This window comes from Juglans regia, chromosome 11 (assembly GCF_001411555.2).
Source record: "Juglans regia cultivar Chandler chromosome 11, Walnut 2.0, whole genome shotgun sequence".
Taxonomy (NCBI): Eukaryota; Viridiplantae; Streptophyta; class Magnoliopsida; order Fagales; family Juglandaceae; genus Juglans; species Juglans regia.
This window is the reverse complement of record NC_049911.1, coordinates 26,399,888-26,415,344: the sequence shown is the minus strand read 5'-3', so window position 1 is coordinate 26,415,344 and position 15,457 is coordinate 26,399,888. Positions and strand designations below refer to the sequence as shown.

At 36.6% G+C, this 15,457-nt stretch overlaps 3 protein-coding genes and 1 long non-coding RNA gene across 6 annotated transcripts; 1 reads left to right on the top strand and 3 right to left on the bottom strand.

The window, feature by feature from the left end:
• LOC118343837 lies at positions 1 to 1,548 on the top strand. The gene is made up of 2 exons (XR_004797618.1): positions 1 to 425; positions 789 to 1,548. It is a non-coding gene; the product is annotated as an uncharacterized LOC118343837 (long non-coding RNA).
• A 33-nt stretch (positions 1,549 to 1,581) lies between these two features.
• Positions 1,582 to 3,824, bottom strand: LOC108981764 (protein RADIALIS-like 3). Of its 3 annotated transcripts, none has more exons than XM_035682941.1 (3): positions 3,127 to 3,824; positions 2,706 to 3,033; positions 1,582 to 1,852 (listed from the first exon to the last, which is right to left on the bottom strand). In XM_035682941.1, the coding sequence occupies exons 2-3, from the start codon at positions 2,990 to 2,992 to the stop codon at positions 1,825 to 1,827; spliced, it is 315 nt and encodes a 104-aa protein (XP_035538834.1). In that variant the 5' UTR covers positions 2,993 to 3,033; positions 3,127 to 3,824; the 3' UTR covers positions 1,582 to 1,824. The 3 variants fall into 3 exon arrangements, with proteins under 3 accessions (XP_035538834.1, XP_035538835.1, XP_035538833.1); XM_035682942.1 differs by having other exon boundaries at positions 3,131 to 3,824; XM_035682940.1 differs by having other exon boundaries at positions 2,706 to 3,822.
• A 1,154-nt stretch (positions 3,825 to 4,978) lies between these two features.
• Positions 4,979 to 9,372, bottom strand: LOC109019832 (peptide chain release factor 1-like). Its single transcript, XM_019002205.2, has 11 exons — positions 9,120 to 9,372; positions 8,939 to 9,042; positions 8,704 to 8,802; positions 7,780 to 7,963; positions 7,571 to 7,619; positions 7,397 to 7,475; positions 7,153 to 7,227; positions 6,998 to 7,075; positions 6,551 to 6,709; positions 5,491 to 5,586; positions 4,979 to 5,403 (listed from the first exon to the last, which is right to left on the bottom strand). Exons 1-11 carry the CDS (start codon positions 9,265 to 9,267, stop codon positions 5,209 to 5,211), a joined length of 1,266 nt encoding a protein of 421 aa, XP_018857750.1. The 5' UTR covers positions 9,268 to 9,372; the 3' UTR covers positions 4,979 to 5,208.
• Positions 9,373 to 10,977: 1,605 nt separating this feature from the next.
• Positions 10,978 to 13,392, bottom strand: LOC108981763 (pectinesterase-like). Its single transcript, XM_018953012.2, has 2 exons — positions 12,190 to 13,392; positions 10,978 to 12,096 (listed from the first exon to the last, which is right to left on the bottom strand). Exons 1-2 carry the CDS (start codon positions 13,172 to 13,174, stop codon positions 11,402 to 11,404), a joined length of 1,680 nt encoding a protein of 559 aa, XP_018808557.1. The 5' UTR covers positions 13,175 to 13,392; the 3' UTR covers positions 10,978 to 11,401.
• Between the last annotated feature and the right edge of the window lie 2,065 nt (positions 13,393 to 15,457).

The following is a 15,457-nucleotide window of genomic DNA, read 5'->3' as shown; positions in this document are numbered from 1 at the left end:
CATAACATCTATCTCTTTTTTCCCCCTGAGGACTATCAGATTCCAAAATGATTTTGTCTTGAATTCTGAATTTTCTGTAAAAACGAGGTTGCACTGCAGTACCATGGTTGAGCAGATTGGAGTACAAGGAGCAAAGAGGGGTAGTACGTTTATTTTCTCCTTCTGACTTTTATTTTCTGTCAGTACACAAAAGAGGTAGTACATAGCCAGCTTGTTCAACTAAAAATCTCAAAGTTCTTGTACATGTACGACAACCTCCCTTTGCCTTCTTGGCATTATATATAGAGCAAAATGACGGAGCATAGGCATAAACAGAAGCAGCCTGAGCCTGTGGTAAAAACAGAAGCTTTGAGGCAAAAATCTCATTGTTGGGAGATTGATTATTGTTGTTTTGACAATTGTTGAGATGGTGACAGATATGTGAGGTAAAGGTGAATAGGTGAGGAGAAAGAGAAGTTTGAGAGACAACAGCAAGAGAACAAACATAGACAGGGAGTGGGCAGAGCATGGATGGAACCGTCGACAGGATTGGAGCCTGTTGTGGCTCTACTCATGCACTGCCTCTTCCCTGGCTGTGCCTCTCTCCTCTTTTCTCTCCTCTCCCCTACATTAATCTTTTAATTTGGTTTCACTCTCTCACACACATTTCCTTATTCCTACACACAATTGCATATATTAAAATGTTTGTTCAAGAAAGAGTGAGCTCCTGGGTACTTTCTTTCTGGTCTCTGAGGTTGCATTATATAACTAGCTTGTGATTTTGTCATATTTTTTTGTTTTTTATGCAGATCATTCGCATTCAATTGATTTGTATTTCTTTTGAAGTGTAATCAGCAATTATATCTACTAAAAAGAAGAAAAGTAAGTGTCATCTACCCAAGTTACTGTGCCTTGATTGTCAAATTGTTTCATTGCAGGTAATAGAGTGCTATGTCAGCTGAAAAGTTCCATGAAGTTTGTGCTTCAGAAGCAATGCTAGTGTTTATCCATTATTGGATCTTCCGATAGAGAATCTGGAAATGCATTAGCATTGATCAGAAATTAATTAGCAGCAGCACACACATTAGATATGATCTTTCTTCTATCCCTATAAATTATGTACGCGTAGCTTTGGACACTTTGTTTGTACAATAATCTCTAGGACGAATGGCTTGTTGCAATTAGAAAACACTGTGGAATGACAATCGTATGTTTTGAATGCCATTTCTTTTCTCATGTTACAAACTGCAGAACCATTCCAGGTATTCGAATGTAATGATGCTTTGGTCCTTCTCACATGCCAGCCCAGGTGGTTCATTAAAAACAAATCAATGTGTCACAGAATGAATTTCCGAATGGCGAATGCAGAGATTACTCAAAACAGAACATGTTTTGGCACACCTTATAACTAGAACAAAACGAGAATCAAAATGCACCCTTCAGTGTCTTTCACATTCATGATATGGGTTTAGGTTAGACTTGTTTCTGGTTCTCCATACAGACCATCAGAGGGTCTATTGTAATTAAGTCACCCATATCAGTAAATTACGATTCAAAAAAAAAAAAAAACTACAGTCCACAGTATGGTGTTTTGAGTCCGAGTTGATAAACAATGCTTTAAACCAATTTCTGCTATTCACAGTTTGGAATTGGAAATTGAGTCTTTCTGGCTTGCTAGCAATTTCATGGACAGGAGACAACTTCCATCAGTGTTAGAAAGAAGAGATTGATTGATTACCTTCGCAAACTACGGATAAAACTTGAAACAGATGCACTAACTATAACTAGCAGCTCTGTTCAGGCAGGCTATGTGTTCTCTTGTAAATAGCCCGTCGGTTCCAGAGATCAGTTTATATCTAATCGAACGAGCAAGCTGCAAAGCAAAGGATTACAGTATCAGAAACTACAATACAGCATGAATCACTAAACCAACATCATTTAAATGAACAAATGAAAAACAACTGATGAACAGTATTTCATCAGCTTTCTTTAAATTTGTGACTGAGCGTATAACAAATGAAAAACAACTGATGAACAGTATAATATAGACATCATTTACTCCTCGGCAGAACATCAACAGGTGAACCAGAGGACTCATTGAGCCCAGGTACGGCTTATTCAATTGCGAGAGTTGCATATCTTTTTCACTTAATATTGTGAGGAAATCCAAAGTAAAGGCAGACTAGGCAGTCGGGAAACTGGGAAGCCAAAGTCCTTTAATTTATCTGTAAAGGAAAGAAAAGTAGGACGTATTGCCGCGGAACCCAGATAAGTTTGCTTTGCCTTTGTTTAGTTCAATTGAGAATGTTTAGAACATGAAAGGATACGAGGTTTTGAATTTAACTTCAAGAATCAACGATAATGGATATGAAACTTCATATACGTACGTGTTTTATAACATGATCTTCCTCCCCTTCTTTGGATGAAGAATGCATTTCCTAAATTTCAATTTAATTCCATCGCACATATTCTGATAAAACGGTAGAGTACTACAGGTCAAAGGAAGGAACAAGAAGGGAATCCCTTGAAGATCAAAGTAAGCCTTGCATCTTTATTTTATTTTTTTAATCTTGTGAGATTTGAACAGATAAAGACAAAAAAATTATTCATGAGTACATGAAAGACAAACAAAAGAAAAACGTGAACATGCAAAGCAAATCTTAAACTAAATCAACAAAGGAAGGGAGATTGAAGCAATTGTGCTGCAGAAAGAGAGAATAGCATACTTGTTATCTCCATCACTCCAGCATATGGATTGAGAGCAATCAACTTGATGATAAGGCTGAGGTTCCCCCAGTTTATGGTCCAGCTTACCAGATTCTATAACCTGCAAATCCTCCAAAAGGCTCACATAATGTTTATGCACATCCTCTGCACTCTTCTTTCCCCCGACCATGGCTGCAACCACTTCCCACCGATCTGGGTCCTGTTCATCAACCACTGCCAAAGCCAGCTCAAACAATTTGTTCTCCTCCCAGCTCCACCCACACAAAACCTTCGGAAAATCATCCATATTTCTAGCACTACACCAAAACCCTTGTGATCACTCTGATTCTTCGAGCAAAATAACGAAAACCCAATAATCTAGTTACATTTTACTCTTCATCGAGGAAAAAATAAATGGGAAAAGGGAATCTTTTATGATACCTACTCTGATTCCACTGCCCAGATTCTAACACCCCCGAGTCTTTGGAGGGGTGTCAGCTATCTGTTGTGAGCTGCAAATCTACCTCTGATATGCTTTTATTAAGGAGGACTTTTTGTCAGAGACAACAGGCCTCCTTAATGCCTTAGCTCAGATCTAAAACATACAAGCAATGAAATATATAAAATAATAGTAAAATCTTGGCATAATGTTATTTTAATTTGATCCCTTGGCCCAAAACCGGAAACCAATGATCAAAATCAGACAAAAACCTTATACTTGATTGACCATTTCTTGCAAGACCAAGTATCTCTTTTCTTATTTCCTTCTTACTTTCTTTTCCAATTTTGGCTTTGGATCCCGAAGGGTAATGGATCCAGGACTACCTAACCAAATGTAAAAAAAAATTTTATTACAAAATGAGAATTTAATGAACCCAATAATGGAAAGGAACTGACAGATTTCATCCACTGTCAAATGGATTATCATTCAAAGTTTCTACTTCTCTCTATCTTGTAGGAAAAGAAAGAGACTTCTGTGGATACAACTATACAATGCCCAATATTTTCTGGTGAATTTCCTTTACATTTAATGGAGTCACTTTCAAGGACTTTTAATTAAGTTGGCAGAGAAAGACTTGGAGGTAGAAAGGAGATGAATCAAACCCGCAAAAGAAGAGTATGTTTCTTTGATTATACTACATTTTCTCGATTGGATATGGTCATGAGAGTGAACAAAGGTAAACCCACTTTTTCATTTTCCCTGATATGAGGTCCTCCGGGTAAGGTTGCTTTTTGTAAAGATATGTTCAAATGTCTCCTTCAATCCGGACAGTTCTTGATCCAGGCGATTCGCACCCTATCTATTGGCATCCGTGGCAATATAAAATTTATAAAAATATTAGAGCCACCGAATGTTGGTCCCGATAATTTTTTTTTATTATTTTAAATTAATGATTAAGAAAGTATTTTTAAGTAATGTTGTAAATTTTTTTTTTAAATGTTTAAGAATATATAAAAATAAATAAATAAATAAAAATTATCGGGATGGATCTCGTGCTACATCCTCGGTCGATGTAGCACTTATCTAAAATTTATGTTAATTATCATTTTATTATTATTTTCTTACCCGATATCAAATGATTGAAATATAAATGAAATAGTTTTTTTTTTTTTTTTAACAATTTGATGCCACATCCAAAATAGATTAAAAATGATAAATAATATTTCTTATGTATATATTTATATTCTTCATGTCATGTATTTTTATTCATAAATGAAAAATATGAGGAAACTTTCATTTGTGATAGTTTTTACACCGTTACTGTGGCTGAAAGACTTTTTGGTCTTTAATTTCTTATTTCCTAGGTTAAGAAGATAGAAATTGTAAGAAAAAGTGGCAACATCTTTTTCAAGGTTCACTTTGTGCCCCACAAATGATCTCAGCCAGCTTAGACAATCCCCATCTACAGCCATCTATGTTGAAGCAGCTGCATCACATTTATTCTGCAAGAAGACGAGAATGCTAATCATGATTCTAACATATCTTTCGATGCTATGCTTGCAAAGCAGCAATCATGATTTTCTTATCTTCTTGTTTGTGGGGGGCATACCTTGTCTTGGATGACCATAAGAGGAGAAGACGGTGAATTAATACATACATACCATGTGATAAAGTCTGTAAGTCAGGATCACGACCAACAATTTCAGGTATTTAATTGATCACGTGTTAATACCAACTTCATGTAACATCATCCACCAACCATTATTAATTAATTAATTAATTAATTAATGTCACACCATTACACTATAATTAGAGTGTAATTCAAGTGTAATAAATTTATCTGAGTGAGAATTTTTTAATAAAATTGACCAGATACCGTCTAGACCTTGTATAAATCATGTTTGAGGACATGTGAAAAGACAACATAATCATCCTCTAAGAGAAAATATGAAACTCTCCCTCTCTCAGTGCGTCAAGAAATGGGGGAGGGGAAAAAGAGACAAGAAAAAGTAATTTCAGTTGAATCCGTACAATTAAAAAGTCATACATGCCCACCTTGGACTACCACCAATAAAATGGTATCACTGGGAAGAACTAAAAGATGCAACTGCATCCATTTCCTGACGCAAAAGAAGAGCATCAATGAAGATATCCAGGTTTTCTCCCTGCATCACATCATCTATTGCATGATGCGTGATGCCAACACGATGATCAGTGACGCGACCTTGAGGAAAATTATAGGTACGGATGCGTTCGGATCTGTCTCCACTACCAATCTGTTCAAAGTGACAATAGCTCTATATCAATCTCAAAATGAACAACAAGCACTCAAATCTAATATCCATCTCACGCTCTCATGTTACCTGCTCTGATCGAAGTTTCGATCGACTGATCTGAATTCTGGACCTTTCAATTTCATATAGCTTTGCACACAGCACCTTAAGCGCTTTGGCTTTGTTCTAATGAAAAGCCACAGAAAGCAGAAGGAGAACACAGGGATATTAAAATAACATGATAGAAAAAAGACAATAACAACATTGAGGAACAGTACATAAAGCACACTGCCTGTAGATTGGCTCATGATGCTGCCAGATATAGAGGTTAAAAAAAAAGTGGTGTAACTATGGTGCATGTTACCTATGTTGCAGATAAACAATGAACATGAGTCTAGCATCGATAGCTATGTAAACCAATGTTATGCATAATTCAAATAACACAAATTGCAGAAAAGATACATTAATCAGTGAATCACAAAAACCCAAAAACTGTGTGCTGACTGCTTTACCTATTTCAACATGTGAATTTATAGAGAAAACCAGAAAAACAAAAGGTTAGACAGGTTGATAGTTTTGGTGACAACATTACAACATTTAACAAAGGAGAAAAAGAAAATAGAAAACTACATTAGAGCATAGCTCTCACAACTGTATACCAAATAAAAGCAAAAAGAGATGGTAGGGGCAAAACATGATCCAACTACAGCCAATGCAAATTATGACATGATTTGAATAGTGAGTTGAGATGAGATGAAAATTGAATAAAATATGAGATGAGATGAAAGTTAAAAGTTAAATAAAATATTGTTAGAATATTATTTTTTAATATTGTTTTTGTTTTGGGATTTGAAAAAGTTAAATTCTTTATTGTATTTTGTGTGGGAATTTGGAAAAGTTGTAATGATGAGATGAGTTGAGAGGCTTCTTGTATCCAAACAACCCTTTACTCTTTCTTTTCCACCGACAAACTCATCACTTAACAATAGAATTCACAGGTAAATTAGGGAAAAGTTGTCCAATCTAGCAGATCTGCACCTCTGTTAAGTTATTATGGTTTCCAGGAGAAGGGAGAAAAAGGCCAGATTGATTCCACAGCTGGCAGACAGTAAGTATGCACAACAGTTGCAGAAGTTCAGAACTATAATACCATATGCTGAGATCGCTCATCTTGTATGGCCACTGTCATCCCCGTTGGAATATGAGTTATTCTGACAGCACTGTTGGTGGTATTAGCATGCTGCCCTCCAGAACCACCAGACCTATAGGTATCAATTCTCAATTCTTCATTCCTCAACTGGACATCTACCTGCAGAATACCCAAAATTTATGTGGTAAAGAAAATAGCATTTCCCTTGCAAAAAAATTGAAACCACAACAACAGGGAACTATCGATCAGATGTCCATAAGATATCAAGACTTGCATACTACTACACTATCAACAAACAAGTAAAGAAAAGCAATGAGCTATTTGTGATGTAAAATACACAGTTTAAAAACAAGTTTCATCTGGGAACCAGACAAAACTTTCATATATGGTTGCATCCCATAATTATTCAGATAGCATGTCAAGCCACGTCCAGCAAAAAGTCAGCACCTCATCAGCCTGAGGAAGGATAGCAACAGAAACAGCACTGGTGTGGACACGTCCAGACTTCTCTGTCACTGGGACTCGCTGCCAAAAGAAAAATGTCAGTCATTGGCACTTGATTTCATAATTGTGAGATAGGCAGGTTGTAATGATTAGTGAACCTGAACTCTGTGAATCCCCTTCTCAAATTTAAGTTTCCCATAAACACCAGATCCCGAGATTGCCGCACTAGCTTCCTGGAAAGAACCACATGTCAAAACAAGGACACGTAACAACTAGATGAATTTCATTCGTAATAAAGGGAGAACAAAAAAAAAAAAGACTACAGACTTTCTATAATTTGCGAGCCCCATGGATTAACTGGCATTTTTTAAGGAGAGGCTCAGCAGAGGAAGAAACAAGCACCTTGTATCCTCTAAGATCAGACTCTGTTATATCTACAACCTCAAATTTCCAACCTTTCTTATATGAGTATCTCTCGTACCTGTCATGATTCAAACATGTTAAACATATCATGATTAACTGAAAACTTGAGAATAATTTACAACAAGTGATGCTTAACCTGTTCAAGTAACTTACATTTTAAATATGTCCATTGCAAACAAAGAAGCTTCTTCCCCTCCAGTTCCTGATTAAAGGTTCCATCAATAATAAAAAGAGAAGAAAAGGTTAATAAATGCCTAAATTTGAAAAAAAAAAAAAAAAAAAAAAAGGAACCTATTGACAACAAGGAAGTAGGTCTTCAGCAAAACTTGAACTGGATGTCAATCCATACAGGTATTTGTTACCTGCTCTCACCTCCAAGATAGAGTCCCTCTCATCAGCATCATCCTTTGGAAGCAAAGACCTGAGCAGCAAGCTCTGCAGCCTTTTCTCTTCGTCAATAGCCTGACGTAATTCCTCTGTGACCATATCGAGCATGTCTTTGTCTTCTGGACATTCAGCCATCATTGACTTCAAACCATCAATTTCCTACAGAAAGGAAAGAGACAACCATAAAATCACCATCCAGCCCTCTTACCCAATGAGCTATGCAAGACCCATTGAAAGCAAGGATGCATTTAAATTTCCAGGTTCAGAAGAATGTAAGATACAAATGGGCATAGATTAGAGTCTCCTTGATGGCTCGGGCACATTCCTTTTTACAATTACATGTATGAAAACATACAAGATGGATTTTGCTTTTAATCAAATCAGTACATACGCCTTTTCAAAACTGGGGTCTTAGACCAAGGTTGGGAGCTGAAATAATGAAATGTGGTTTGTTTTGCTAGGTTTTACGGCTAAAAGAACAAACAAGAAGATTGGGAGCGTATTAGATGCCCAAGCCCATTACCTCTCTGACACTCTGATTGATCTGTCTTACAATATAATCAAACAATCCCTTCATTTTAAGAACACACCTAGCAGCATTTGTGCTATAAGGCAGATGCATGGTTTGGTCCGTATCTCTCAAATAGCAGCACACAGAAAGGCAACTAGAATTGTGAATGATTAACTAAAATAAATAAATGCTAGGCATTCACATCAAGTACCAAAGGGGAAGATGTTACACATTCATCATTAGGAAGAACAACCCAATAATTCCAACAAAAATGATAAACCAAAAATTCAACAGCTGCACTTGTTTAAAAGACGAGTAGCAGCAGTTGCAGCAGCAGTAGTAACAGTACTTTCTAATTAGTAAAAAAAAAAAAAAAAAGTAGTAGTACCTTCTGTTTGGTCCTCAAGTGAGTTATAAGGTCCATACAACCACTGAGCTTCCGCAGCTCCTTATTGGCCCTCGCATATTCTGCCGGTGACGCTTCTGGCTGTCTTCATTCAACATCAACAACTAAATACCATTTCCATGCATTTTTTTTTTTAAATCCACAAACCCCCAACAAAACAAAAGAAAAAAGAACTAAATGGGAAGTTCATATTAATGATTATTATTGCTATTATTACCTGGTTGATGAGATTTTTTAGAGAATCGTTCCTATGTTCTATAGCCGACAACCTTTGTTCCATGATTCTAACGAGGTCGGGCGATAGCTGATGTTGCTGCACTTCTGTAATTTACCAAAACTTGTTCACAACCTCAATGTATTTTACAATTACAAATTTTGTGAGATACAGATAACTTTACCTTCAGAGTAAGAGCGAAAACATCTGGAAACCGGTGAATGAAGAATAGGACAATGAGGGTTGCAGTATCTGTGTCGCGAAATTGGAGCGGCGGATTCTAAACGGCTCAGAGCCCTCGCCAGATTCCGCCATGCTCCATCAATCCTCATTCTTTCTTATTCGTCCACAGGCTGAGGAGGAGAAGGATGACGACAACGACGTGCTCGTGGTTGCGCCGTGTGCGGCCTGAAAAGCTTCAGCTTCTTCTTTGTCTCCTGTGCGTGTGTTTTCGTTCTAAAAGGGCAAGGGCCGGGCTTGCTACGCTCAGAGTTGCTTTTCCGTAAGCGGCCCAGCTAGGTTTTTGGGCCTGCATCATCCATGAAGGAACCCGAAATATACGTATAACTTTTTTTTTTAGACTTGCTTTGTACAACGTAGTAAATCGCGTATTTATATTTATATAATTTGTTTTATTAAAAAAATAAAAGAATAAAAATTTAAAGGAAGAATAAAGTTATCTGTCTCATGAAAATCATTTCATTTGTAATTTATATTGTTTCATTAAATGAATGACTTATATTTAATATTGGTGTGCGATTTGAAGTGCGAAATCACTTAATGTAAGAAGAAATTTTTTTTTTTAAGCTGATATTCCTTTCGATTAATATTAGTATTCATTCAAATTCTTTCATCTCCAATTACCGTGACTGATATTAGATATTTTAAATGATTTTTCTTTTTAGCTTAAATAATAAATCACTTAAATTACATACATACATATATATATATATCAGCCCAGACTATTGAAATGATAAAAATATATAATATAGAACGAACTTAACGTACAATTTGTTAATGTTGCTCTTCTTACAGTAGCCTCGTTTATTTTTACAGATAAAATGAAATTAAAGTTAAAAATTGAAAAAAATATTGTTATAATATTATTTTTTAATATTATTTTTATTTTGATATTTGAAAATATTGAATTGTTTATTTTATTTTGTGTAAAAATTTAATAAAATTGTAATGATAAGATGAGATGAGATGATATGAGTTATAAAAACAAACAAGTCCTAAAAGGGCGTAAAGATTACTCTCAATCGTGTAGTTACCTAATAATTTTGTAAGGCACATTTTGATTCCATATGTATGTATGTACTGGCGCGCACAAGAAGTTACAATAAAGTCGTTACTTCTCAATATATAGTCGATATGCTTGGGATGATAGAATTATAATACATAAGAACTATATTATATGCATGTTCTCATTTTATATAGATGATGGTATTATCAGCTTGGAAAATTGGTTAATGTAATATTATATATATTGTCACTCTTACAACGTCGATATATAGATCGAAGTGCCGGAGCGAGCGAGTTTAGTACTCCAATCATCTATATATTATTTTAATAAGAATAATATTTGCCATCATCATTTTATTTATGTATTATTTAAGTTATTAAAAAATTATTTGTTATATTTCAGTTAATCATAATTTGATCATGTCAGATTATGAACAAATGATCATGATTATATAAAAAATTACTGATTATGATCAATAACCTTTAATTTTCTTTTTTTTAGAATGATCATAGCGCACATTTTGATTACGATTTATGGACCTATGGCACAACAAACATTAACAAATGGGCTAGCTAGCTACTTAAGATTCATACCCCTCAAACGTACAAGCTAGCTCACTACGAGAAAAAGGGTTAACTGTGGCGATTTTAGGAATTATTTGCGGCGATTTTAGGCACGAATTGCAGTACACGTTCTGATATTAATATTATTAGCAGGCATGCAATCGGTCAAAGATGATGATGATCATTTTCATCATATGGAGCAGCTAGCGAGGTAATGTTCAATTAATGATCGATTAAGGAAAGCCCAAAGTGGTGTAATATTTAATAATACGTACAAATTATCGTGCATGCAGATGATCAAGATAGGATTTTCAAAGATTTTTTTTTTTCCTTGAAAATTAAGTGATATCATATATTATAGTGAGGAATTATACATGACACAAGAAGCAGGGACGTGATCATCATGAGGAAAACGGCCTAATCAAGAACCCATGCATGATTATATAGGAATTAGTAATCACGCACGTACATAATATATCATGTAATAGGTTTTTCTAATTAGGATCCAATTTGCGTTACGTACACTTGCATTGCATGTTAACATTATGAAAAGATAGAATGATATTTGATCAATGATCTTAATTGGTTTCTCCAGCTGCATGCTTAATTTCTTGGATTGATCAGTTCACTGATCCTGCATGCGTGCCCTAAATATTCTCAGAGTCTGAGGCCAGGTAAGTAAGGAACTCCGGTGGACTTCAACCATAAGTTCCCTTGGATGAAAGGAGCAACGGTGTATTGAAGAGCCTCATTCCTTCCCATGACTCTAACATTCTTCCACCTGACCCTCCTGTTGGTCTTAGCGCCGGGGCCACGGTTCCCGTACTCGAGATAGCTACAGGTGTTGAGAGCAAAGTTTCCTGCCCATGGCAAATACCCTACTGGCTGGACAAAGTCTCCCAATGTTGACTCCATGATAACAGTCCTAGCGTACTCCTTCCATGGCCTGCCCAAGTATGTTGGGGTCCTGAACCTTGTTGGGAACAACTTCTGCTCTGGGACGATCCTGCAGTTGTGGATCACCAACCCTGTGGTCTCACGCCTGTCAGCTCTGCCTTGTGCTGTCACCGTGTTTTGTTGGTTGTCCATGGGCTTCCTCACGATGATCAAGGAGTTCTGGATCACGGTAGAAGAGTCACCGAAGATGAAGTCAACTGTGCCGGAAATGACGCAGTTGCGATAGAATTGTCTGTGTGCCTGGACGTACAACGAATCTTGGTAACCATCCACTCTGACATTGAAGAAGGCGGACATATCAGATTGGACGCGGAGAGCCACAGCTTGGTGTCCCTCAGGACCGGCGGTGTTTTGGAATCCCATCGACTTGCAAAGGAACCCCTCTCCAATGGCCGCTGCATGCACAAACAATAGTCATGAACATCAAGCAAACTAAAAATAGTGATTTTCATTAAAGTCAGTCGAATTAGAGGGTAGACAGAACTTACAGAAAGTGGCAGTCTTGAAGGTGGAGAATCCATCGCGGTTGCTCTTACGGCCAGTGACAATGGTCTTTCTGGCTCCATCACCATACATGAAGATGTTCTTTTGATTTTTTTCCACGGTGATGTACTCGTTATAGACTCCGGCCTTAACATAAATGACATACCGGCCCCCATGGTTCTTGGGGTAAGCTGCGAGTGCTGCAGCAATGGTGTTAAAGTGCCCGCTACCATCCTTGGCCACAACAGCGTTGGGTACGACACCACCATTGTTGTGCGAAGCCAAAAGCTTGCGGTCGGAGGCGGAGAACCATGATGGATACCCGTCCTGGCTAAGGAGTCGACGACCACTGGGCTTGATGTTAAACTCTAAACCAAGGGCTTTAAGGATATCGCCGAGCTCGGAAACGATCGCGAGAGCGTTGCTGGTGAGTGCAGAGGCATCTTGGAGGTTCTGTTTCATGAGGCTATGGTATTCGGGTGCCTCTTCGAGCCCATCAAGGCATGTTTGCTGGTACGAGATGACAGCGCTCAACCAGTTCTTAAGGTCAGCACTCCGGTCATTCATGGTGTGCATATTGGCGTCTCCGACAGAAGTGAATGAGGCCTGGAGCTCGTCGACGGCAAATTGTAACAAGTCCTTGCAATCTTCGGCTGACATTTTCACCCTGGGGTTGGCGCCAGACATGTTCTGAATGAGCTTATCGGAGAAGTTGGACGCCTTGGCCACTTCGTTGATGGTTGATTCGATCGCAGCCTTGAGGAATTCCTTGGGGTCGGTATTTCCTTTCTCTGCCGCAGAGCTAAGGCTCTTCTGGCAAGCTTCCTTGTAATCTGTCTTTTCGCAGATCTCAGTGACGGCCTTCATTGATGGAGACAGGTTCTCGCCCGCCTTTTTGCTGCCATTGTTGTGAACGACAGCCACAACAGCAATGGCCACACCGACGATAAGAATAACAGAAAAAACCGAAACAACTATTTTGCCTAACATCTTGATCTCAGATCTTATCCTTTTTTCTTTTTTTTTTTTACTTGATTCACTGGGTGTATATCTCACCCCGAATCAAAGCAGAATACAATCCCTGTCCCAACTTCCCCCGCCAACGCGAATGGGATTCAATAGGCGAGGCGGGTAGGAGAGAACGTCTACTTTTAATTTTAGATATTTCAGAAAGAGAGCAGCTTTGGTTGAGGAAGATAGGGATGCGCAGAAGGCTTTTATAGGAGTTGAAGTATCTTAAATTAGGGTGAAATATACGTACGTAGTTTGTGTGTTATTTTTGAAGGCTGCATGCATGGACGTCGTACGTACGTTGTTAATAAATTAGTTTAATTGGATGGTTGACCGGTACGTTTGGGTGGATGAGTTGTAATGTATGGCTAAGGACAAACAATATTGCTAAATATAGGTAATTAAATTAGACATGATCCATCGATCGATCCATCGAGTTCAAATTAACACCCATTAATTATATATCATAATTAATTAATTTTCCATGCATGCATGCAATAATATATTAATTCATTCATTCATGACAGGAATAGGTTTCATTAATTTGATGGCTCTGCGTTGACACAGGAGTTAGTTCGTGAACAATAATAAAAACTTAGCAATCAATTATAGGGCCCGTGGGGTACATACTGATCATCATCGTCAAATCTAATTTATCCATAAAAACTAAATAAATAGCTAGCTAGTGTTTCATGATGTAATCTAACCCAGGCTTGCCTGCATGCATATTTTTTTAAAAATAGATATATCATTATACAGAATTTATACACTTTAAAATATATAAATCATTTTCATTCCACATTAAGGTCCGTTTGTATTCAAAAATTATTTCATTTCATCTCATCTCATATCATATCATATCATTTCATTATTACAACTTTTTTAAATTTACATATAAAAGATAATAAACAATTTAATTTTTTTAAATTTCAATTCAACTTTTTCAAATCTCAAAACAATAATAATATTAAAAAAATAATATTCTAACAATATTTTTTTTAACTTTTATCTAAAATTATTTTAATCTCTTCTCTAAATTCAAATCAATCCTAAAAAGCTAGTGCACGGATGAAAATGAGGTAGGCGGGAGACATCTACGAAAATCTTCAGCCGAGCATTCCTATAGTTTCTTGCAATAATATTGCAAGTCTTACACGGATGGGCCTTACTTGACGATCGATGGCTTGGGAGTATTGTAAATGGGCGGGCACATGTCAATATTGAAAGTGGCTCAAAAGCTATATATCGATCAGCCCATTTCCGACTTTGAGGAAAAAAAAAAATGAAAAATGGTAATTACAATCATAGTAGATAAAGCTTAAAATGTGACAAGTACCGCAACAAATAAACAAAATTAGACTGTTCAATCAAAATCAATCATTGGCACTAAATAATTTTCGAGAGATGTTCTCCAAATCATAGCATGGTTATCAAAATTGCATGTAAATTTTAGATCCAAGTGGCAAGTAGTACTATTAAACCCTCCGGTTTGGATTGAGAGATGATTGGCAAGTGACAAGTGACAACTCATCTTATTACTATTCACAAATTTTACTATTATTCATAAATTATCTCAACTCATCTGTCATCTCATCTCATTTCTGAATCTAAACGGAATTTATTCTTGAGAAGTGATTGGCCTGGCCCATTAGTGGTGTCTCGGAGGTGAAAAAAAGGAGATCCTGTCAATTTGTTTTAACCTTCCAAAATAAGCTCATGAGTTTAATCTTATTTCATCAAAAATCAAAGAAAACTTCATCAAAATCGGGTTAATGCATTCATAAGAGTAATGATTTGTATAAGTTTCAAATAGACAAGTTCTATACAGTCCCTTTATAAAAAATTAGACTCACCATAAAAAGTGTAAAAAAAAATCTTTTTTTTTTTAATGGGATTCACGTTTTTACAAAGAATATGCGTGAGACTTATTTATTCACGTTTTTCCCTTGAACCCACAATCAGTTTAAAAACTCATCCAAGAAAGTCAAAAATCAAGTCAATGGATGGAGAATCTCTCCGTTGAGAACTCGTTTAAAAAATCTAGATTATATTAAAATTTAGACCTGTTAAAGAACATGTCTCAAGAACCCAGATTACAAGGAGGAACGCCACAAAAGTTATGATTTACTTTTGATAAGTTCAAAAGTTCAATCAAGAACAATAAGAGGTAAACTCAACTCATAATGAATAAATTCATCAAATTTCATAAACTTCTTAACATGAGGCTAGAAAGAGTATTTAAACCAAAACCTAATTAAAACT

Excerpts from the sequence above, each read along its gene's own strand:
- LOC108981764 (XM_035682941.1), bottom strand. The coding sequence starts at position 2,992 with ATGGATGATTTTCCGAAGGTTTTGTGTGGGTGGAGCTGGGAGGAGAAC. Across the intron at positions 1,853-2,705 it reads TGGAGTGATGGAGATAACAA|CTTGCTCGTTCGATTAGATA; the intron begins GTATGCTATTCT and ends TTTGCTTTGCAG.
- LOC109019832 (XM_019002205.2), bottom strand. The coding sequence starts at position 9,267 with ATGAGGATTGATGGAGCATGGCGGAATCTGGCGAGGGCTCTGAGCCGT. Across the intron at positions 7,964-8,703 it reads ACTTGAGGACCAAACAGAAG|GAAATTGATGGTTTGAAGTC; the intron begins GTACTACTACTT and ends TCCTTTCTGTAG. Across the intron at positions 7,076-7,152 it reads AGGGGATTCACAGAGTTCAG|CGAGTCCCAGTGACAGAGAA; the intron begins GTTCACTAATCA and ends TTCTTTTGGCAG.
- LOC108981763 (XM_018953012.2), bottom strand. The coding sequence starts at position 13,174 with ATGTTAGGCAAAATAGTTGTTTCGGTTTTTTCTGTTATTCTTATCGTC. Across the intron at positions 12,097-12,189 it reads CTTCAAGACTGCCACTTTCT|CGGCCATTGGAGAGGGGTTC; the intron begins GTAAGTTCTGTC and ends TTGTGCATGCAG.